Below are 23,820 nucleotides of genomic sequence, written 5' to 3' on the forward strand. Positions count from 1 at the left end.
AAATTACCTTCCGCCCCGGAGTCCAACAGTGCAAAACAATCGTGCTGGTGAACTGACCATCTTAATCTAACCGGGAGGAGTGTGGAGGTAGATGTAGTCGATGAGGTCTTCCTGGCGGAGATCCCACCCGATAGTAGCCTCAAGTTTACTATCGGGCTTGGCCTTTTACCGGGCAGTTGTAAGCATAATGTCCCGCTCCTCCACAATACAGGCAAAGGCCCTGGGACCTCCGCCTCTCCCTCTCCTCCCGGGAAAGCCGAGCTCGACCCACCTGCATGGGCTCGGGATCGAAGGCGGGACTGACCACGTCCCTGCCGCTGGATCTGGGAACGTCGACTCCTCCGAAGGTACGGGTGGACGGAACTCGGCGCTCGACCCTGGATAGCCGAGCGTCCACCCGCAGAGCAAGATCTATCAGTCCGTTCAGTGTGGTAGGAAGATCCAGGGCGTAGATCTCTCTCTGGACGTGGTCAGCCAGCCCATGCAGGAACATATCCCACTGCGCCTCCTCGTTCCAGCCGCACTCCGCCGCCAAAGTCCGGAATTCTATGGAAAAGTCTGAAACCGATCTTTCTCCCTGACGTAATTCCGTCAAGGTTCTGGCTGCTTCTCTACCCGAGACCGCCCGGTCAAAAACCTTCTTCATCTCGTCGGAGAGGGACTGGAACGAGACGCAGCATGGATTTTGTTTCTCCCACACCGCCGTTCCCCAGAGCGCTGCTTTTCCTGTCAGTAATGTTAGTACAAACGCCACTTTAGCCTGTTCCGTCTCGAATGTGCGTGGTTGCAGAGCAAAATGCATCGAGCAACGGGTCAGAAATGCTCTACAAAATGCCGGTTCACCAGAATAGTGTTCCGGTACCGGCAAGCGGGGCTCCGTCATCACGGATCTCTCTGGGGCTGTGGGGGGAACGATCGGTGTGGGCGGCGCAGTGGGAACCTGAAACCGTTGGATATGCTGGGTGAGCTCGGACACCTGCGTCACCAAGGCTTGCACTGCGCGACCTGTATCGCTGATCTCTTTCTGCTGGGCATCCATTCTCCTGGTGCTGTGATGAATAAATTCCTCCATGGATCTCTGCGGCGAACTCGCTGCTTCCATCTTAGGGTCAGATCGTTCTGTCACGGGGTATAAACGAATGACAGGAAGCAAGAGCAAGTTGACTGTTTATTAACGTCTCTCAGAGTCGGCAGTGCAAACAGGTGGAGAGAGTGACGCAGGGACAAGATGGTCAGTATCCGTGGTGAGGTGAAGTGAAGACACGGTGAAGAGACGAACGATGAATACTGGAATCCAGACAACGACACGGGAACACAAGGCAGGAACTCGACACCGGTAGACCAACACGAACCACATGAAACAACGATCTGACAAGGATGAAAGAACAGCGGTGAGTATAAATAGAGTGGTGATGATCAACTGCAGCTGGTGATGTGATGATGAACAGCTGGAGCGGATCAGGTGATGTCATACAGACACACCTCTCACACACGTGCATTCATACAACAACAAAAACACAAGACTAGGAGGAAACAGAGAAAACGTCTACCGTGACAGACATCTTATACAATGTCATATTTGCATTCAAAATGTCATTATTGAGCGAAAGACACTTAATGACAGTTAAGTCATATGTCATGTCATGGTTATGAAGGTGTCATGTCAGTCTTATGAACACTGCTTCAAGTAAAATGTTACCATTTTTTGTATATATGTTACATGTAATTTGAATTTATAATTGTAATATTATTTTTATCGTAAAAAGTATATATTTTTTATTTTATGTTATTTGTGTAAAGGCAGAAAACTGTATAATAGTGAAAATAATGTTAATGTTACTTAAAAACTTACATGAAATTTACAAGTGCAGTGCATTTCGAAATTATTTTTAGTCATGTGATAGCATGCCATGCCAATTATTGTAAACAATCTCCCTCCTGCTGTGTACTTTGGAAATATAATCAAGCATTTCTTCTGTTAATAACCGTTATGCATTTGTTTGTTTCCGCTCTCTTTAATCTATGAGGGGGAAGGAGGTGATAAAGGCCAGAAAGGAGAGAAAGGAGACCAGGTTAGCCGCACATTAACATCATTTGTTATGCATCCACAACAGTTTGTAAGATCATTAAAAGGTTTAACTACTGCCGGATGGTGTTTAAAGTCTTGTCTCCCCCAAAAAAAGAAACAAATAAAAGCTGTATTTTAATCAATGCAATGGACAGCCAATCAAAACGATCAGTCCGGCTTTCTCTTTGATCTGTCAGATGTTTTGATGTATTTTTCGACCTTGAAAGTCTCTTTTGTAAAATCTTTCATGCATTGCGTTCAGCATTTTCTCTTCTTTCACCAGGGTGAAAAAGGTTCTGAAGGCTCTCAAGGGCTACAGGTAAATATAGCCTGCAATAACTATAGACCTTATGCACCAGAGAAACGTGGGCGCCGTCATCTTTAGAAAATTGTCTTTGAACTTCCGTTTTTGCGGTCGCTCTGTATATTTCTATGGCATCGCTGTCGAGGAGTAATTAGCTGGTGAAGTGGATTTACTTATTGTAGAGTTAACAAAAGTTATCAAGAGCATTGTAATGTTTATCATAAGCATTTAACAAATGTCGACCGGGAATTTTTTTTACGAGCAGTTCATTCATACCTATGCAAGATCGCTGTGAAAATACAGACCAGAAGTCAAAACACAACGAGCGCAACGCTGAAAAGGGGCGGGGCTACATAAGGTCTATAAAGTATGCATAATTACATGAAACTAACCCGAAACCTATTCCTAACCCTATAGTAAGTACATAGTTAATTATTAATGCTTAGTACTTAATTAAACAGTAACACGGACACCTTAAAATAAAGTGTGACCAAATGTTGTGCAATGTTTGGTATGATGCACATCCGGGGAACAGATCGTAAAGCAGTCAGCATTGTTAGTGAGAAATTATGTGAGAAATTAAAATAGTGAGAAATGAAACGTTAAACTGTCTTTATTAAAGGGTTAGTTCACCCAAAAATGAAAATTAAGTCATTAATTACTCACCCCCATGCTGTACCAACCCCGTAAGACCTTCGTTCATCTTCGGAACACAAATAAAGATATTTTTGATTGAATCTGAGAGCTGGATCAGTCCTACTGTCACAGTCTTCGTCTGCACCGTCCTGTCTTGTCATCTGCACTACACTTCCCAGGATCCTCTTGTCTCCACTCCTGAACTCACTCCCTCATCAGCCACCTGTTCCTCGTCTTGTTCATCAGTATCACCTGTCTTCACATCGTTATGTTTGATTCCTCCCTGTATTTAGTTCCCTCTGTTGCATTCAGTTATTGTCGGTCAATGTTGATGTTACCCTTCCGTGTCGTGAGTGTTTCCTGCCTGTACCCGTGCCTGTTGGCTATTCTGAGTTAAATTAAAGTGTTTGCATTGGAGCATTCGCCTCTTGTTCTCCTTCTTCTGCCTACACTCCACCGGCCCCGTGACAGATTGACCGACCCAAAAGTGAGATGGACATTCCTGCAGTGGCTCTTCTTTGCCTGGATCAGGAGGACCGTTCCCTGGAATCCCATACACGGGACTTTCTGGAGTTGGCGTGCCTGACTCACTATTCTGACCACTCGCTGAGTGAGTTTTACATCGCCAGCCTCAGCGAGCGGTCCCGGGCACGCCTCCCAGGGAACGGTCCCGATGATTTCGCCGCCTGTGTGGAGTGGGTGCTGGTGTGCTGTGGGTCTCCATTCACCGTGGAGAAAGTCACCAGCACCACCCCCAAGCTCGAGCTCTCCACTCCGCTGGTTCCGTCCAGCCCTCCAGAGACTGTATGCTCTACACTGCTGGTTCCGTCCAGCCCTCCAGAGACTGTATGCTCTTCACTGCTGGTTCCGTCCAGCCCTCCAGAGACTGTATGCTCTTCACTGCTGGTTCCGTCCAGCTCTCCAGAGACTGTATGCTCTACACTGCTGGTTCCGTCCAGCCCTCCAGAGACTGTATGCTCTTCACTGCTGGTTCCGTCCAGCCCTCCAGAGACTGTATGCTCTTCACTGCTGGTTCCGTCCAGCCCTCCAGAGACTGTATGCTCTTCACTGCTGGTTCCGTCCAGCTCTCCAGAGACTGTATGCTCTTCACTGCTGGTTCCGTCCAGCTCTCCAGAGACTGTATGCTCTTCACTGCTGGTTCCGTCCAGCTCTCCAGAGACTGTATGCTCTTCACTGCTGGTTCCGTCCAGCTCTCCAGAGACTGTATGCTCTTCTCTGCTGGTTCCGTCCAGCCCTCCAGAGACTGTATGCTCTTCACTGCTGGTTCCGTCCAGCTCTCCAGAGACTGTATGCTCTTCTCTGCTGGTTCCGTCCAGCCCTCCAGAGACTGTATGCTCTTCACTGCTGGTTCCGTCCAGCTCTCCAGAGACTGTATGCTCTTCTCTGCTGGTTCCGTCCAGCCCTCCAGAGACTGTATGCTCTTCACTGCTGGTTCCGTCCAGCTCTCCAGAGACCGTCCAGCCAGCGCCAAAGACCGTCCAGCCTGCCCCAGTGACCGTCCAGCCAGCGCCAGAGACCGTCCAGCCAGCGCCAGAGACCGTCCAGCCAGCGCCAGAGACCGTCCAGCCAGCGCCAGAGACCGTCCAGCCTGCCCCAGTGACCGTCCAGCCAGCGCCAGAGACCGTCCAGCCAGCGCCAGAGACCGTCCAGCCAGCGCCAGAGACCGTCCAGCCAGAGCCTGAGACCGTCCAGCCAGAGCCAGAGACCGTCCAGCCAGAGCCCGAGACCATCCAGCCAGAGCCAGAGACCGTCCAGCCAGAGCCCGAGACCATCCAGCCAGAGACCGTGATCCCACCCAGCCTCCCTCTCCCACCTCCTCCTATCCATCATGTTTTCACCGCCTCCCCACCACTGCTTGGCAGCCCCACTGCTTCCCCGGAGTGCTTCGAGGAGGTAGAATCATCGTGGGTCTGCCGGCCACCAACTCCATCTGGGTCAGGGGATCCCCGGTCTCCTCCTCGAACCTCCTCGACCTGGACTCTGCCTCAGCCTTCCGGTCCATCACCTCCACCATGGCTCTTACCTCCCTCAACCCCGCCGTGGCCCCTCAGCCCACCAGCTCCTCCAGGCTTCCTCGTCCCCCCGGTTCCACCTTGGTCCTTCATCGACCCGCCCTCGCCCTGGGACTACCCTCCTCTGGCTTTGCCTCGTCAGTCCATCCTTCGGGCTCTGTTGGGCTCTTCTCTCCCTCCGGTTCCACCTTGGTCCTCGGTCGCTCTGGCTGCGCCGCGGTCTTCGGGATCCTCGTCTCGGCCTCGGTCGCCAGAGCTGTTGGTGTCGCCATGTCCCGCCAGCCCGTCTACATCGCCCGGTCTCGCTGGCTCGATGGCCTCACCCTGGTCTCCCCGGTCACCTGCTCCGCCTCCATCAGTCGGCTCCCTGGAGTCGTCTGTCCCGCCTCCTCCATGGCTCCTCCCTCCGTCGTCTCCACCTAGGACACCTGAGGGTCCATCCACTCCGCCCTGGTCTCGCCCTCAGCCTGCTCCGCCCTGGCCACGCCCTCAGCCTGCTCCGCCCTGGCCACGCCCTCAGCCTGCTCCGCCCTGGCCACGCCCCGCCCAGGCCCCAGTTCGTCCCCCCTCCTTCCTCTGTTATGCGGCGTGAGGTCACGCCTCCCGGGAGGGGGGAGTTCTGTCACAGTCTTCGTCTGCACCGTCCTGTCTTGTCATCTGCACTACACTTCCCAGGATCCTCTTGTCTCCACTCCTGAACTCACTCCCTCATCAGCCACCTGTTCCTCGTCTTGTTCATCAGTATCACCTGTCTTCACATCGTTATGTTTGATTCCTCCCTGTATTTAGTTCCCTCTGTTGCATTCAGTTATTGTCGGTCAATGTTGATGTTACCCTTCCGTGTCGTGAGTGTTTCCTGCCTGTACCCGTGCCTGTTGGCTATTCTGAGTTAAATTAAAGTGTTTGCATTGGAGCATTCGCCTCTTGTTCTCCTTCTTCTGCCTACACTCCACCGGCACCGTGACACCTACATTGGCTGCCTAAGGGACTGGCTCTTGACGGCCCATAAAGTCATTAAAGAAAAGGTTTAAATATTCCATGTGCCTACAGCGCCTCAATTATAAGTTTATCAAGCGACGAGACTACTTTTTGTGCGAAAAAAAAACATAAATAACGACTTTATTCCACTATTCCATTACTTCCTTATGGGCGCATGCGCGAGAACTGAGACGAGGACGTTCTCATTAGTCTACTTCTTGTTACCGGCTGCTCACCGCTTAGGAGTTTTACCGCCCCCTACCGTATAAGATGATGTGCTGATATAGCTGGAAGCGCAAAACTTTCTGTTTACAAGCAGAGGAAGATGCACGCTGTACATACGCTTTTCAATTTGCGTATTTTCCGCACTATAAGGTGCACTTAAAAGCCTTTAATCTTCTCAAAAAACGACAGTGTTCCTTATAATCTGGAGCGCCTTATATATGGATCATAATTTTATACGGTAGGTGGCGGTAAAACTCCTAAGCGGTGAGCAGCCGGTAACAAGAAGTAGACGAATGAGAACGTCCTCGTCTCAGTTCTCGCGCATGCGCCCATTAGGAAGTAATGGAATAGTGGAATAAAGTCGTTATTTATGTTTTTTCGCACAAAAAGTAGTCTCGTCGCTTGATAAACTTATAATTGAGCCGCTGTAGGCACATGGAATATTTAAACCTTTTCTTTAATGACTTTCTGGGCCGTCAAGAGCCAGTCCCTTAGGAAGCCAATGGAAGAGTGATCCAGCCCTCAGATTAAATCAAAAATATCTTTATTTGTGTTCTGAAGATGAACGAAGGTCTTACGGGGTTGGAACAGCATGGGGGTGAGTAATTAATGACTTAATTTTCATTTTTGGGTGAACTAACCCTTTAATGTGTAATGCAAAATAAAGTAAAAAATCGTCTATCGAAATGTAGTTTTATAGAAATTAATTTGTCACCCAGTGCCCTCGTTGTCTGTCATTTATTTTTTTCTGCAATGCAGAATCTTTCCCTTTGCTTTCATTATAATATCTATTCCGAAATGTTCTTGTAAATGGCACAATTTTTAGAGAAAGATAGATGTCTCGCTTTCTCACTCTCCTTTTCTCACTGTATTTTTTTTCTTCTTTCCTTCAACTCACAAAGGGCATTAGTGGATTGCCTGGACTGCCGGGGACACCAGGACTTGAGGTATGAACCTCCTGTCTCTCTAAACCTTCCATTGTGACAAACCTTCCATGTGTTTTGATCAAGACAGAAAGAACTCTAAAGTTGTTCTACATTTATTATGATGGAATTATTGTTGACCTTTTCAATAAGAGAGCAGCTCTGCAATGATCTCGCTGGTTTACTGGCTAGTGCCAAAAGCTTTCTAAAGAGTTCTTGCTGGGTTAAATGGGTTCAGTTACAAAAAGCAGCTGATTGTGGCCTTCATTTTAGTTTAGGGCACAGAAAAGGGCCTCTAAGAACAGCAGTCAAAATGTTTCAATTTTCCCAGATGGTACAAAATCAGAGTACTTGAAGCAAGAGTTTTTCATTTGATCTCATACTTGCTCTTATGGAAAGATCTTAACATGTTTTTTTGTGTGTGTTCTTACAGGGAAAAGAGGGTCAGCCTGGTCCCATTGGCCTCCGTGGTCTTCCAGGAGACCCGGTAAGCAGGAAACAACTAGTGTCTCAACTTGTCCCGCAATGCCTTGTAAAATGCATATCAATAGCTTCAATGGTGTAACTTGAAACATTTTGGGACCAGAATACACAATCTTAAAACTAAAGGTTTGAGAAGCCATTTAAGAACCTTTTTTTTTTTTTTTACATGCACCGAATTTCTGCATTTCTGCGCTGATACTGATATTTTGATTTTCTTTAGGGGAAAACAACAAATAAACTATACAGGGAACCCTCTCATTTGGTACATTACTATAATATTATATTAAACGTATCAACGGAGCCCAAACAATTATAGTCAACTGCTATTTATTTTTCACATATAATAATTACACTAATAAAAACTAAAATGTTTGTATATTACTGATTTGCAGTCTAGTGTTTAAAAAAAAAATATTGCTCACTAACAAACTGTGAACACTGGAAAACTTTCCTGGGGTAAATGCAATGTTAAGTGACACTTTGTTCACAAGTTGTTTTATGAGGTATTTATGTGGTTAAAAGACAGATTGAGCGAATATAATACATTTTGATATCTTTTAATGTTCATGCATGTTTTTTTTTTTTTTTTGCTAACTTCTGTAAAAGTGGAAGAAAATATTTTTTAATGGCCATATTTAAAAGCGTCAAAACTGCATTTATCGTTTGAATTTTGTGATACAGTGGACAGAATTTAAAAGCTGAGACTTTGTTTCCTATCAGAAGTAACAGAACAAAACTCTGTGATTATTGGATGTGTTTCAAATAATGTTTGGTGTAGGAAAAAAAACACAGACCTGGCAACCCTGGCTTGATCTATGGATGGTTATCACCGCTATTTTTTTTTTTAAACTGTTAATGTGTTATTGTTGCATTTTCATTGACAGCCCTCAATTCAACACAAAAGACTTCACACACAGTATGATTTGCAATCTGACATGTTTTTTCCGTCCCCATTTGATTGACAGGATATAATCGGCCCTGTGCATTAGGAGTAGTTCAACTTCAATTTACTCACCACCACGTCATCCAAAATATTCATGTCTTTCTTCAGTCAAAAAGAAATGAAGGGTTTTGAGAAAAACTTTCCAAAATTAGTGGATTTTAACAGGAACCAACAGGCTGAATTACAGTTTCAAGGCAGCTTCAAAGGGCTCTACCCGAGCCCAGCCGAGGAATAAAGGTCTTATAGCTAAACCATCAGTCATTTTCTATAAAAAAAATAATCAACTGATATACTTTTTAAACCAAAAAAGCTCATCTTGCACTAGCCGTGAGGTCACGCATGCCATGCTATTGCTTTGATCTTATGTGAGTGGCAGGTTGTCCCGCCCTCACACTGGTAAATACGTCATCATAGGACCTAGTTAGTAAGACTGATTACCTGGTTCAGGTGTATTTATTTGAAGTTAGAGCTAAGTTGAAGTTTGGAGACCCCTGCTTTAAAGGGTCTTCATTCAAAGAGGCTTTTTAAGAGTGTAGAGACTTAGGGATGAACATAGAAAACCCCAGCAATCACATAGCAGCGCACTTAACACCTCTTAGAATATCAAAGCAACCGCATTGCAAGGCTCTCGCAATCACGCACAATGTCTTAGCGTAATAACAGGGAATTTTGTATGGGCTGACACTTTTAGTTTTTCCCACTCGCACTCACTCACAGAAAAAGACAATGCACATATAAATAACAGAGGCGTGAAAAACGAGGATGCAGAGCTGTAAATTGTTGCGCAGACAATCAGTAATCAATCAGTAATCTGAAAATTAATTTTCAGGGACGGGTGCATCTGAGTTCTCTACGTGTGGGAAGAAACAGCATCAGCATCACAATCTGTTCTCGACACCTGCTTCTGCTAACAAGCATCTGCCTTTATTCCAAAAAAAGATGGGGACACAGGGATGGGGGGTGTTGGGGATCAAACCCAAAATGAAAAAGAAGGAACTGCTAAAGCTGCATGTGTCTTATCACTCCTCTTTTTTTGTTTTGTTCTCAGGGCTCTCCTGGTCAGCCAGGTCTGTCGGGAAAAGATGGAATGAAAGGAGAAAAGGTACCGTTTGGAAGTACACCGTGACTGAGGCCACATGTTACTAGTGTGATCTTTTCCATGTTTCTGCAAGCACAGGGTCATGTTCACTTTAGGCTTCACTGAGCTGCTTTGCTTGTGCATTTCGACAGTTTGCACCAGCTGTAAGTGGATAAAAAGCTGTAGGAATAGCTTGTTACTTGAGGTATCTCAAAGAATTATTGCTTTATGTTTGTGATTTATTGGGGTTCTTGGGAAGTCAAAATGCATTGTGTATAGAGATACGGGAAAGCGTAATGAAACTGGATATCCAGTCTAAAGTACACTACTACCTCTGATCTGAAGGCCTATACCAAAATTGATCCTCAGATGGTTTAAAGAACTAAGGGATGGCAAATGTATTTAATTCTCCCATCTTTTAGTGACAGAACCTGAGGACGTAATAATGACGATTGTAATTAAAATGAGTGATTATGCAAAATGTCTTTTTTGGTAGGTCAGTCTTCCACTAAAGCTATCGTGCATCAGTATTATTTATTTTTTGGATAATTTATACACTATTATAGTATACTGTTATGTATTATTCTTCTGAATGGTCTGTTTTATTTTTTCCTTTGATTTTTTTTTTTTTAAGTTTTAATGATTTGATATGCTTTTGTTGTTTTTGTCTTTTTTATTTTACGTTTAGTTTGTTATTTTAGTACTTCAACTCACACGTATTTATTTCAGTTAATTGCCAAGACAACTTTTTGAACTTAAGTTGTTTATTATTATATGTTATTATATTTCAGTTGCTGAAAAAATATGTAATGTTATATTATTTATTTACTGTGACACTTTACTTGAAGGGTTGTGCATAATACTAACATGACACCTTCATAATCATGACATGACATATATAAGTTTTATGCATGTTTGTGACAACTGTCATTAAGTGTAATTCTCTGTGTTATGGCACTTTGAATGCAAATATTATGTTATGCAAATACTTTATGACACCTTGACATAAACCAATACATCATAACCTGTAAGTGTCTGTCATGACAACTTGGCATTACTAAGACAACACAATCTGTCATAAACATGACATAGCAGATTAATTATCAAACTTAAGAAACCACCAAGCTTTATGGGTTAACATTACATTAAACTGTCTGTGGTTGGTTTTGACATTGGCTGTCATGAAGCCATTATAACCTTTTTATGACAAATTCAATTAGTACCACTGTAGTTGAGCTCACAAAAAATATTCATGACACAGTTATAATGGCCTCATGACAGCCAATGTCAAAGCCAACCACATGACAGTTTAACTTCATTTTATGTCAAGTTGTCATGACAAAGACACTGACAGGTTATGATGTTATGGTTTATGTCAAGATGTCATAACAAAGACATCTCAAACAATGTCATATTTGCATTCAAAATGTCATCACTGAGCGAATGACACTTAATGACAGTTGTCATAAACATGCATAAACCCTACTTCATATTCAAGTCATATGTTTATGAAGGTGTCATGTCCCCTTTAAGTAAAGTGTTACCTTTTTTTAGTACATTTTATTTTATCATTACTGTATACTGTATATATGCTGATCTATATTGTATTATAGCAGGAAGGGGCCTTAAGTGCATTTAATTTCCCTCTAATAATAATATGTTTGATTCATTCTTTTTAGCTCCGACCACAAAAATGAAAGCTATGGTGAGAAAGTTCGACTGGCGAAAATGCTTTCAATATCTAACAATCATTACAGCGTTTTTAATAAAGTTCATCGTAGTAGATGTATAGTGAGCTTTTTTAGCCTCTAAATCTCCATGAAGTGATTCTATGTTGGTGGCATTTGCCCCGGATGTCTGTGATATTTACGTCCAGCTCTTGTTTTTGTATGTGCGCGTGAAGCGCGTATGTGTGTGCATTTGTGCGGTGCTCCTCAACCTGTCAAGTGACAAACCGGAGGTGGTGGCGTCTCTAAATGCCAGCTGTCGGTGTGTGTTTGCAGGGTGATTCAGGCGGAGCACCGGGACCGATCGGCCCCCAGGGCCTGAAGGGTGAACCTGGAGAGCCCTGCTCTGTCGGACTTTGCACTGGGGTAATTACACAACACCATCCTTGTGTTTCTTTTTCACTTCACCTGCATGTTCCCCACTCAATATCTTGTCTTTCATCACCTCTTATAGTTATAGACACAAACAGAATATCATCCGACACTTATCCAACATCCCACCGCGTCGATGACAGCTCAGGCACACTGACAATGACATAAATATGCCTTAATATATCCGACAGCTAGTGCGAGCACATTCTTGGTCCGCCAGCAGCCGGGGTTATTGATGACAGCCTTGTTTGCAGCTATGACAAGAAAAATGTTGTTCATGCTTAAACACCGCTTTGGTAAAACTGTCCTAATGGTACACCGGTCACCTGTCCAAGCCGTGAGAGAGAGAAAACACCAATCAGATCTGTTGAATTGTTCAGTTGGTTTTCTTAGACACTTGTGAGATTAAATGACAGCACATGTGTCACAATGCGGTAGAAACGAGGAGGAAGCAGGATCCGCACACAGCACACTTTATTCAATTTAAACTTTATTCACTTTGTTCAATTCAACTGAAATCCATACAAAGACTCAGAAGCAGTGCAACCAACATCGACCGTGACAACACAAGAACTCATAAAGTCTGGACTAAAACACAAAGTTTAAATGCAAGGCCAAACAAGGTAAACAGGATAACAAAGGGGCGTGGCTAATCTGAAACACCTGGGGAGACTAATAAACATGACAGGGAACTGCTAAACATGAAAAGACAGTCATCACAACAGTAGGGAAGAGCGGGGCAACAAACACATTTTGGTTTTGGCTCAATATTAAAAAAAAATATTAAGTTAGATTAACTTTTTCTTTATTTTATACAAGCAACATACACATTTCTGCTATAAATGAACACTTAAAGTTTTATTCTAGGACCTACCATTTTCGTACAGTTGTAGTGAAAGTGACAGAAGTGCAAATGTTACAACTTACCCCATATGCGGGGTTAATTGTAACGGATAGAGGGGTTAGTTGTAACACTTGTGTGTAACACACATAATTCAGTCCAATTTTATTTGTAAAGTTTGATATTGTTTGTGCATCTGTATAGACAGATATCCATACATCCATCCCTCATCCAAACATCCTTTTTTGTGTATCAATATCATGGATAGAGACATAGAAAAGGGCTGCACAGTTTTAAAATAAATAATAATAATAAAAAATCATAAAATATTGTAATTGCAATTAAATTAGATTTGTGTGTAACAGCTGCATGTAAAATGATTATTATTAATAACAGTAATAGTAATACAAATGAGCTTAAAATGAAAATTTAAAAAGTTTATTGTATTAAAAACAGGCCATATTTTAAATAAATAAACAAATGCATAGTAAACACAATTTTAAACATTTTAAATTCCAACATTGTTTGTGAAAGTCCAACAACAGTGTTGTAGTCGAGACCACCTCACTTGAGTCCGAGTCGATACCGAGACCAGAGAGAGTCGAGTCCGAGTCAAGACCGAGTCCATAGAGAGTCGAGTCCGAGTCGAGTCCGAGACTAGAGACGGTCGAGTCCGAGTCGAGACCGAGACCAGTGAGGGTTGATTACCTAATTTACTTTTATTTACTTAGAGAAATCTTTTTTTTTTTTTACTGAATTTACTTAGACTTTAAAAAAATATGATCAGTTTAGGGTAAAAAGGCCACATAGTAGGTGGTGTTAAAAGTAATTTTATTACAATTTTTCATGCGCAGTTGCGCACTAGAAAATCACCAATCACTGGGCGTGTCAATCAATTTAAAGAAATATTTTATTAACATACATTAATAATCATGAAAAATATTTATAATTGAACTCGAGTGGACTCGGGAATAATTCCAAGTCCTAAAAAAAAAAAAATGTTCGAGTACGAGTCAATTCCGAATCCAAATGGACACGAGTCCATGACAAGACCAAGACCATTAAAATATGGTCTCGAGTCCGAGTCTCGAGTACTACAACTCTGTCCAACAAAGTTTAATCTATAAATACTCAAACCTGAAAAGTTGTGTGGCTCCCTGTTTTCATTTAATTTGATCGTTGTACACTTACTAACCCCGCTGTGTATTAAATATTTTAAGCCTAGCTAACAGTCGCTAGGAATAGCAGACATGTTTCAAAACAGTGCTATGTTTGAGCAAACAAGACAGTGATTAAGGCAATATAAAGTTAGATTTGGAAACGTATACACCCAACTCAGAAACCGAAAAAAAATCTATGATGAAAAAATGTACTTGCATGGTGTCAAAACACTCTTTGTCCAGTATCTTCACGAAATATTATCAAAACGTTCCGCAAATTCGCGGGAGACCGTCTTCTGGCAGCAAGAGAACAAGAGCGGAAAGACAACCTGCTTGGTCCTGACTAACTATGTAAAAAGTCTGTGTTACATTTAACCCCGCGTTAGGTTGTGCCCCGCGCTCCCCTATGGCTTCTTGGTTTTCTCAGACTGGAAAGAAAGCTACAAATCTCTAGAGTTTTTATCTAGAGTTTTAGAAGAGATCTCAACACTAGTCGCATTTCAATTACAGTTTTGTGATTTTTACAGGTTTAATTGAAAAATGACAGGTTTTCAATTACATAAACTTTCGCGATATTTTTATTTTAACTATTTATAGCGTTTCCATTAACCAATGTGATGCGACAAAAACATATTTTTTTCCTCTTGCGATAAGTCATTCCGAAAATCATTTCAAAGGATGTTGATAGCCATCGCGCTAGCCCTTTTTTAATCAATGGATACATTGGTGTGTTATCCAATGATCAATGACAAGGAAGTCCCTTATACTTGGTACCAGCCACGTATGAGGTGTTCTGGGTGTTTCTCCCTTCTACGTATCTGTTTCAAGGTCTTGATAAATTGTGGCATTTCTTTGTTGTTTAGAATCCAGTATTCTTGTAAGTCTTTTGTCTTTTATGAGTAAAGAACCTTGTCTCGTCTTCTGTCAAAACATACCGCGCCATCTTTAAAGAATGAACAACTTTTACGTACGCCAGATGCAGGGCCGGCTTTGCCGACAGGCGACACAGGCGGCCGCCTGGGGCGCCATCTGCTGGACGGGGCGCAAATTGCAGAATTGAAAAAAAAAAAGTTAATTAAATGTATGTATCGTATGATGAAAGCTGCACACACGCTGTACACTTTTACTGTGCATTGTCCACACACTGCTTGTTTTTGTACATTTCTTTTACAAGATTATACAATTTCCTAAAAAACGACTGAGTCACTCTGACAGGCAGCTGTCAAACTCACGAGCGTTGCTCAGCAACCGGGAGTGGCGCGAAAACATCTGATAAGCTGGTTTTAGCGCTTTAGTTTCCTCGGTGTGTTCTGCGGTTCCGTGCCGTCGGCTCAAAATAGTCCTCGTCGGCTTTGTTTCGCCCGATTCGACATGTTGACAAGGGGATGCCCGCGTATATTCAAAACGGTAAGCATGCGCTGCTTTGTTTACGTTATGTGTAACGTTATCTGCGGCGGCAGCGTCGGTTCGTCGTCATTATACCTTCAATTGGTCTTCGTTTCCTGTTTACACTTCTGGGCTTCGGGCCGGGGTATATATGACCCCAACAATTTATTGAGTAATTGTACAAAAAATATACATTATTATATTTTTTTGTTTACTTCTCATCTATTCATTTATGCTGTGTTTTTGGAGATATAAATTTTTATCCATTTACCACACAATTCCTACTACACCATTAGCTTGCATATGAAAAATTATTTTTTATGATACATTGCATTTATGCTCTAGTGCTAGGCCTTCATTTCTGTGTAAAAATTTTCAGATTCATGACGGATTTTTCTATATATATATATATATATATATATATATATATATGGGGGGGGGGGGGGGGCACTCTCGCCTTGGGCACCAAATAACCTAGAGCCGGCCCTGGCCAGATGACCTGTAAATTGGAAAAACTGCTTCTATTGCAGCTTTGCAGATATTCCTTTTTCAAATAGCCTGAAAAACCACCTCATGCGAGTGTAGAAAATTTTTTGCGATATATATGGGAGTTTTCGCGAAATTGGCGTATTTTCAATTCGCAATAATTTGCAATTTTCAATTTAAACTTGGGACACTGGGAGACAACATGTCAGAAAGATAGATTCTAGAATGTTATAGAGTCACATTTATAGTTTGTGATGTAGTACGATCATCACTATTTAAAGATATATAGAAGTTATGATCAACTTTCCTTCCCTATTGTGACGTATATCCAAGTGAAATCAAAGTATGACTGGATTGGGTATTGATTGGATGGTTGTGGTTTGCTATTGGTCGATCTCATGTGAGCGACAGGTTATTGACCTTTTTCTCCTCCGACTGCCGTTATCAATCTCTCTATATCTTTTTCCTCTTTTAAAAAAAAAACATTTATGGATAATTTCTTTTGCTTTTTGAGCAAATGGAAATAAAAAAAGTACATTTAATGTAGTCTCTCACATTCACCGCTTTAGATTTTTGACGACCCAACCATGACGACTTCAGCTTCTGGAACCTGGAAATGCGAAAAAGGTCAATCGACAGATTTGAGTTCACAGTTTTCATGCTAGTTAGATGCCAGCTGGAATCTGATCTAAGAAATGAGGTGTGTTTGCGAGAGAAGGAGATAAACTCCTCTAAAATATTAACTGTAACGGTGGTGTAGACTTGGAATTAAAGCCTCTTGTGTTTCCCCGTTATTATTCAATTTACGGGACCAGACACCAGTTATCTTGCCAAGAAAGTTTTATTATATACTGTATTATATATATGTCAGGAGAGAAACTTCATGATGTTGTGTTCATGCCTGGTCTATGCGTTTCTCTGAGGCGGTACAATGTGACATTGAGTTTTAATACATCACACATTCTTACAGCTTCCTTGTAAGGTAACAAACATGTTGCTCTGAGCTTCTCAACTTAGAACGTATATGTCATACGTGCGCTACTTTCCTTGTTATGTACATCTGTGGTACACTTGCATCAGTGGAAACATTTATGCTGAGTGAACATGTTACATTGCACACATACCTCTCTGAGCAATATATAGCTTTCCCCTGACATATGTTCTTTTCATGCATTCAAACTTGAAACTCCATAGGATAATACAGTGATTATGAAAACTAATAAAGAATAATAATAAAGATACATAATATTTAATAATGAAATAATATTAAAAGATGACATTTTAGTCTTCAGTGGCAATACATCCAGCACGAAGCATATGGACAGATGGGTGGTGGGCAGACAGAGCACTTGTTGATCAGATGAATGATGGTTTGTTGGTCTGAAATCAATATAGAATGAAGTCAACAGCCACCCTCATCATTTCTGTTTTAGTGGAAAAGAGTGAACGAATGAAATCAAAACTAACACTATTCACAGTTTAATACTCATTCCTGGTCTCTTTCTGCACCTGGTCTAATTTTTTTTAACTTGATCCATTTGAACTAAATGGATTGTGAAAGTGGATGTTTATATTATTATTAATACTTTTCACTTTTCCATTTCAGACTCCACTTTTTTTTTGGAAATAGGCTCATTTTACAACTCCCCCAGAGTTGAACAGTTGGGTTTTTACCGTTTTTGAATCTATTCCGCCTATTTTCTGATATTTAGAAGAATATCAGTAATTTAGTATATTGTTTGTCCTACTAGTCAATGAGACCAGAAACTGTCTGGTTACTGATATTCTTCTAAATATCAGAAAATCGGATGAATACATTCGAAAACGGTAAATCTCAACTGTTTAACTCTGGGGGAGTGGTCAAATGAGCCTATTTCCAAAAAAAAGTGGAGTATCCCTTTAAAAGAACTTACTGTATTTATTTAATCAGTTCACTATACTTTAGTATCCTGTATTACCAATTCACGGGATGCAAAATGTCTGCAATGCGAAAACTACTTGCTAATCTAATTCTTGCTGACCACAAAAATCAATTTTCCATCAGTTGTGTGTAGCAAATAATGCTTACTGTAACTCTTTTGTACTGTCAGCACCTACAGTATCACACTGAGAAAAACAATTAAAAATTTGCTGTCAAATCAAGGCCATGCAACATTTAGCGATGTTGAGAAAACTACTTTACAATCTTGTCAAGCTATAAGCAACTAATTTGAAGTGGTTTAGAAAAAGTAGTTTGATTAGTAGCCTGACAGTAACTCATATGTTTTAGAATACTGTAGAGAGAGTACTTTTAGAATAATTTTAGAGAGAGAGAGAGAGAGAGAGAGAGAGAGAGAGAGAGAGAGAGAGAGAGATTTTACAGATAACAATTTCAATAAAAGTTTCCCAATTCCTCACTTTTGTCTATTTATCTGTCTGAAATAGAATCTTATGTAAGTTCTAAGAACATGGTATTCATTTGAGATGTATTTTATCTCTTGCTTTGCTCTAGGAGGAGGCTGTGTCTGGTCCACGAGGGTCACGGGGTCCTAAGGTTGGTTACTGTGAAGATTTTTTTTTTTTTTTTTAGTATTCAATTTTGCACTTGTTAAGTTTATCTGCAAAGTAACAGCCCCAGAGTTCATATCAGTCAAATTACCCTGTGCTGTGCTTTGCTATGTCTTTTAATCCACTTTTTCTTATTTTTGGTATTAGTGTGGTAAGAAATATTAGCATTGTGATGTGAATAATTTAAAGAAAAGTTCTGGGTTCATCAGTGACAGAGATTATCATTTTTGGAACAATGAAGAAATGTGTCTACGGGTTCAAACAAGTTACAAACTAAAATTGATCTTAACTTGTATTGAACCCAGAACATTACTTTAAACCAATTTCATGCTGTCATAAATGCTAAACACGTCATTAAATATCTATTTTTTTTTACTGCTGTGTAAGCATCTGTTTGTAAATGTTTCATTTTAAAATATATTATAGATAATGGCTCAAGATGGTATGGTGTTGCTGTGAAAGCAAATTCATTTTAAACCAAAATAATTGTTCAGACTCGCTCAACCCGAGTTTATTTAGTTTAGCTGTATGAACTTTTTCGGGTGGGTTCTCTCTGCCAGGGTGAGCGAGGTGTACCTGGAGTACCTGGAGATGCTGGAGAGAAAGGAGAACCTGGGATTGGAATCATGGGACCCCCTGTAAGTACCTGTTTGATTTGAATTTGAACTTTATTGTCCTTCAAAAACACTTAAATAGTCTTCATTTAAAGGGACAGTGCACCTAACTTTATTAAAGCTTTCCAAGTATCTTTAAAGTTTAGCATTTTAGTAAATGCATATCACACTGAAAACAATAGTATTATGAGATAAGTGTAGTGATTAATAGGAAATAACTTTATTTATTTATTTTATATAGGGTCTGATGGGATCTAAAGGGGAAACAGGAATTCAGGTAAAGGATTCAGTAACAGCCAAGAATGTAGACAAAGCATGTGAATTTTGTATATTTTTCTAGAAGTTAAACAAGTTAACACAGAGATTGAATCTAGATTGTGTTGAATAAGATGAAGCAAAGGAAGTGAATTAACATGACGGTGTAATTTGTACAGGGTCCTCGTGGACCTCCAGGAACTGTTGGATTGCCAGGAAATATGGTGAGAAGTGCTTTTAATTCTTTGTAAGCATATCATGTTAAAAGGGGACATATCTCACTATGTATATCCCTACAGTATATGTATGAATTATATTATTTCAAAAATTCTTAAATACCTTGAATATTTATATATGCATACATGTATGTGTTTCTTAATCTGAAAGGGACCTCCAGGCCCACAAGGCAGACCAGGGTTGCCTGGACCTCCTGGAGAACCGGTTCGTAACATTTTATTTCGTAGCATTATTAGTACAGCTGTTTTGTTCGCTAATGAAAATAGTTGACATTGCACTTCATGGAGAATATAATGAATTTTTGCGTTTGTGTTTGTTAATGTTGTATCTAATGCTGTTCTAAATAATGTTTCCCTTTCAGACAGCACTACCCATTGTGGGAGACATGGGGACATTACTGAAGGTACTGTATGTCCTCCTGTGCACTTATTTCCCAATTTTACCCGAGTAACTTTTATAAATTATTTATTTATTGCTGTTTATTGCTGTCTTTGAAACTCTTGTATATTCAGCTCTTTCAACGTTCACTCTACGCACTCCCTTTAATTTGTGCCTACTGTATAAGTACATTCTGATCTGTCTTCCTCCTCCACTGCTCTTTATGTTTCTGTCTGGACATCATGCATTCATCTTTTTGCAACAAAACACTTTTGACAAGATAAATACAAATTTGCTGAAATACTGACGCAGTGAGATTCTTGGGAGTGAACCGTCAACCACAACAACACATTGAGCTACTTACAGTAGCTAATGTACTGTAGTTCATCTCCAGCTTACATGTAAACACAAAGAAAAGAAAATGCATCAAAACATACTTGAATATTTAAAGAACAAGCAAGCACAGGGCTGCTGTCTACAGAGTTTAAATTGGAGCTGATGGATGATAGATAGATCCGGATTACACCTGTATTTAGTGTCCACTTTTGATCCAATAGACAAAAACGACAAAAATGCATCTTAAAGGGATAGTTCACTGTGAAATTAATTTTTGATATGTTTTAGCTTACCTCAAGGGCATCCAAGTTGTAGGTGTCTTTGTTTCCACAGTATTTTGAATTTTGATTTGTAGGACAAACTGTTCTTGTCTGTCAGTCATATAATGGAGGTATAAGGGGTCCACCTCAAAGAGCATGCACAGAGAAGTCCAAATTAAACATCATTTATGTAAGCACACATTGATGGCCTAAGACACGAAACGAGTGGTTTGTGTGAGAAAAAAAAATAGTATTTATATAGTTTGTTTACCCTTGAGGTAAGCTAAACATATCAAAAATAAATTTCAAAGTGAACTATCCCTTTAATACCAGAGAGAAGTAGTTAGGATGGAAGATGGATGGATGGGATGATAGATATAAGATATAAGATACGATAGATATATAGATAGATATATAGATAGATATATAGATAGATAGATAGATAGATAGATGGATGGATGGATGGATGGATGGATGGATGGATGGATGGATGGATGGATGGATGGATGGATGGATGGATGGATGGATGGATGGATGGATGGATGGATGGATGGATGGATGGATGGATGGATGGATGGATGGATGGATGGATGGATGGATGGATGGATGGATGGATGGATGGATGGATGGATGGGTAGGTGGGTGGGTGGATGGATGGGTGTATGGATAGATGGATAGATAGATAGATGGATGGATGGGTGTATGGATAGATGGATAGATAGATAGATAGATGGATGGATGGGTGTATGGATAGATAGATAGATAGATAGATAGATAGATAGATAGATAGATAGATAGATAGATAGATAGATAGATAGATAGATAGATAGATAGATGATAGATAGATAGATAGATAGATAGATAGATAGATAGATAGATAGATAGATAGATAGATAGATAGATAGATAGATAGATAGATAGATAGATAGATAGATAGATAGATTTCAAATTGTTATTACAAATGTGGATGATTTACTGTATATATTGTTAATTTCAACAACAACAAAAACGGACAAAAAAGCAACATAAAAATTCTATGAAAGTACATACATTTTATGATTTTAGAAATAATTTTGTACATTTAGCTGTATAAATTATCATTCACTTTGGAATTGAGCAGCTCTGAACATCTAACAACATTTTTTTGTTGTTTTTTTTTTTGGCTAAACTATTCCTTAAATATGAATTATTTAATGAAGCTCTGATACATATTTTTGCAGCCAAATCCATAAATGTCTCTGCTAGGTTTTTCTTACATGTTCTTCAAAAATCTTTACCTCAAAATCTTTTGAATAATCTTTTGCTAAACGTCTGCTGTTATATCAGGTCACATGCTATTTTGCTAATTGCCACTCTTGCACAAAGAACACAAATATAAATGCACTTCCTGGATCGTCCTACACTTATTGAGCGGGTCGGACTAATGCACTAGTAAATTGCTACCTTCAGATACACTTGTGCCATGCGCGAAAAGTGCATCCAGTGTGAAATGTCAGCGCAATCACTGCGACCCATTACGGTAAACCTTTGATTCCGCTTCCCGGATATACAGTTACACTCTTTAAAGAGAGCAGAAGAGAAAAAAGTAGCTTGCTTAGCCCTTGAGTTTAAAACCGCTTTTGAAAGCACATTCACTTTTGCTTTTCCTGTTTTTCTCTGTATCATTGGGTAAATGTACTGAGTTGAATGCATCAGGTTGACAAGGTTAAAATCAGGAGGAAAAGGGCTTTAAGGGAAGAAAAAAAGTACTTCCCTAATGCATACCTTTTATAAAGTTCTCTGCTTTTAAGTTTGACCTTTAGCTTTTTAGCAATGTACAAAGCTAGACTGCTCGTCCATATGTGTCTCTGAAAGCTGGTGAAAGCAGACATGTATTCTATACAGATATGCAATTAAAGTCAATATACAGAAACAGATAATGAGATGGAGGTCAAATGAATCCACATTTTATTTTACCTGCTCAAATTTCTTCATGCAATGATGGATCCTTTTGTTTTATTTGTGGAGAAAGCTTCATTTTAAAATGCTTTGCACCCAGAGCTCATCTGAACAGAAGGAGAGAAAGTTGGACTGCTTTACCTTACTGTGTGTGTGTGCTTGTGTATGTGTTGTTGACAGAACGCCTGCAGTGTGTGTCAAACCAGAGTACCAGGACTACCAGGGCAGAAAGGAGAAAAAGGTTCCTCTGGAGCTCTGGGTATCCCAGGAGTGGATGGAGAAAAGGTAAAAACGGCTGCAATTTCATCTCCTCGCTAATTAATATTCTGTCCCTCCACATGAGATTCTCTAGCTCTGAGTGCTGTCTTCTTGCCTGCCTGATGCAATGAATGATTTGTTTTGCAGACTCAAATACAGACATTTTTGCATTCCAGTGTATATTGTATAAAGAAAAGAAAAATGCTCTACAACAGCCCCAAGTAGTATCAAAAAAATAATTCTTAAAAATGCAGGCATGTTATTGTATTAGATACCAAATCTGGAAACTAATTTCCCTTTTCTGCGCCATGATTACGATAACTTGAAATGTTTTGCTTGCAATATGTGCTTGTTTAGTCTTTCTTTTTTTTTTTTTTTTTAGTTCTCTAACGTGATGACATTCATACGTTAAATGTGGCCTAAAGGCTACAATACACTACATGACTTTAGCTAAGATATTTGCCCCAATTTGCTGTCTGGACGAGTAGTCAATAGTTGCCAAAAGTTTGGGCAGTCAGACTTGACAGATTTCAAAGACAATTATGTAGTGTATAATGGGCACAGACTCTTTTTTGGCTACAGAATATGATTTCATCTAGTTGGAGGATGTCAAATGTTTGATATCTTGAGGCAATTTTAGAACAAATCGTAGTGTATGACGCTTCACTACTAAAAATGAGGCGGTCCTCCATCTACTAGTGTTGTAATAACATACAGTACAAATACATTAACAATACTATGAACAGAAAACTACATTAAAGGAGTAGTTCACTTTTGAAAAAACTTTTGCTGATAATTTACTCACCCCCATGTCATCCAAGATGTCCATGTGTTTCTTTCCTCAGTCGAAAAGAAATTAAGGTTTTTGATGAAAACATTCCAGGATTTTTCTCCATATAATGGACTTACATGGGAACCAGACGGTCCAAAGTCCAAACGACAGTTAATAACAGTTTCAGATGCAGCTTCAAATGTCTTTAAACGACACCAGACGATGAATAAGGGTCTTATCATGCGAAACGATCGGTTATTTCAAAACTTATTCCAAAAATTTAACTTTTCTAAGGACAAATGCTAGCCTTGCTCTATTCTGTGAGGCGCGTTTGCAACGTCACGTAATACGTAATTACGTTCAAAAGGTCACGGGCGATGTAGCCAGAAGTACAGAGTCAAAATCGTCCGACATCGTTGTTTTACCTTTTAATTCCTTTTTTGTAAACTGCGTTTGAGTTAGTTTGCACATTCAACCTGTGCGTTCAACTTGTAAACACTCTGACTCTGTACTTCTGGCTACGTCGCCCGTGACCTTTTGAACGTAATTACGTATTATGTGACGTTACAAATGTGCCTCACA

General features: G+C 40.4%; 1 protein-coding gene across 2 annotated transcripts in view; it reads left to right on the forward strand.

Annotated features, from left to right (window-relative positions):
- col19a1 (collagen, type XIX, alpha 1) overlaps window positions 1-23,820 on the forward strand; it is a 215,356-nt gene that overhangs the window by 142,554 nt on the left and 48,982 nt on the right. For both annotated transcript variants that reach the window (XM_039651732.2, XM_039651740.2), the window contains 13 exons: window positions 2,028-2,072; window positions 2,352-2,387; window positions 7,147-7,191; window positions 7,601-7,654; window positions 9,642-9,695; window positions 11,675-11,764; window positions 18,135-18,176; window positions 18,751-18,828; window positions 19,046-19,081; window positions 19,239-19,283; window positions 19,447-19,500; window positions 19,658-19,699; window positions 22,389-22,493. In XM_039651732.2, coding sequence (XP_039507666.2) covers window positions 2,028-2,072; window positions 2,352-2,387; window positions 7,147-7,191; window positions 7,601-7,654; window positions 9,642-9,695; window positions 11,675-11,764; window positions 18,135-18,176; window positions 18,751-18,828; window positions 19,046-19,081; window positions 19,239-19,283; window positions 19,447-19,500; window positions 19,658-19,699; window positions 22,389-22,493 — 726 coding nt within the window. The remainder of the gene's footprint in view (window positions 1-2,027; window positions 2,073-2,351; window positions 2,388-7,146; window positions 7,192-7,600; window positions 7,655-9,641; window positions 9,696-11,674; window positions 11,765-18,134; window positions 18,177-18,750; window positions 18,829-19,045; window positions 19,082-19,238; window positions 19,284-19,446; window positions 19,501-19,657; window positions 19,700-22,388; window positions 22,494-23,820) is intronic.

Source organism: Pimephales promelas, chromosome 11 (assembly GCF_988280905.1).
Source record: "Pimephales promelas chromosome 11, fPimPro1.hap1.1, whole genome shotgun sequence".
Taxonomy (NCBI): domain Eukaryota; kingdom Metazoa; phylum Chordata; class Actinopteri; order Cypriniformes; family Leuciscidae; genus Pimephales; species Pimephales promelas.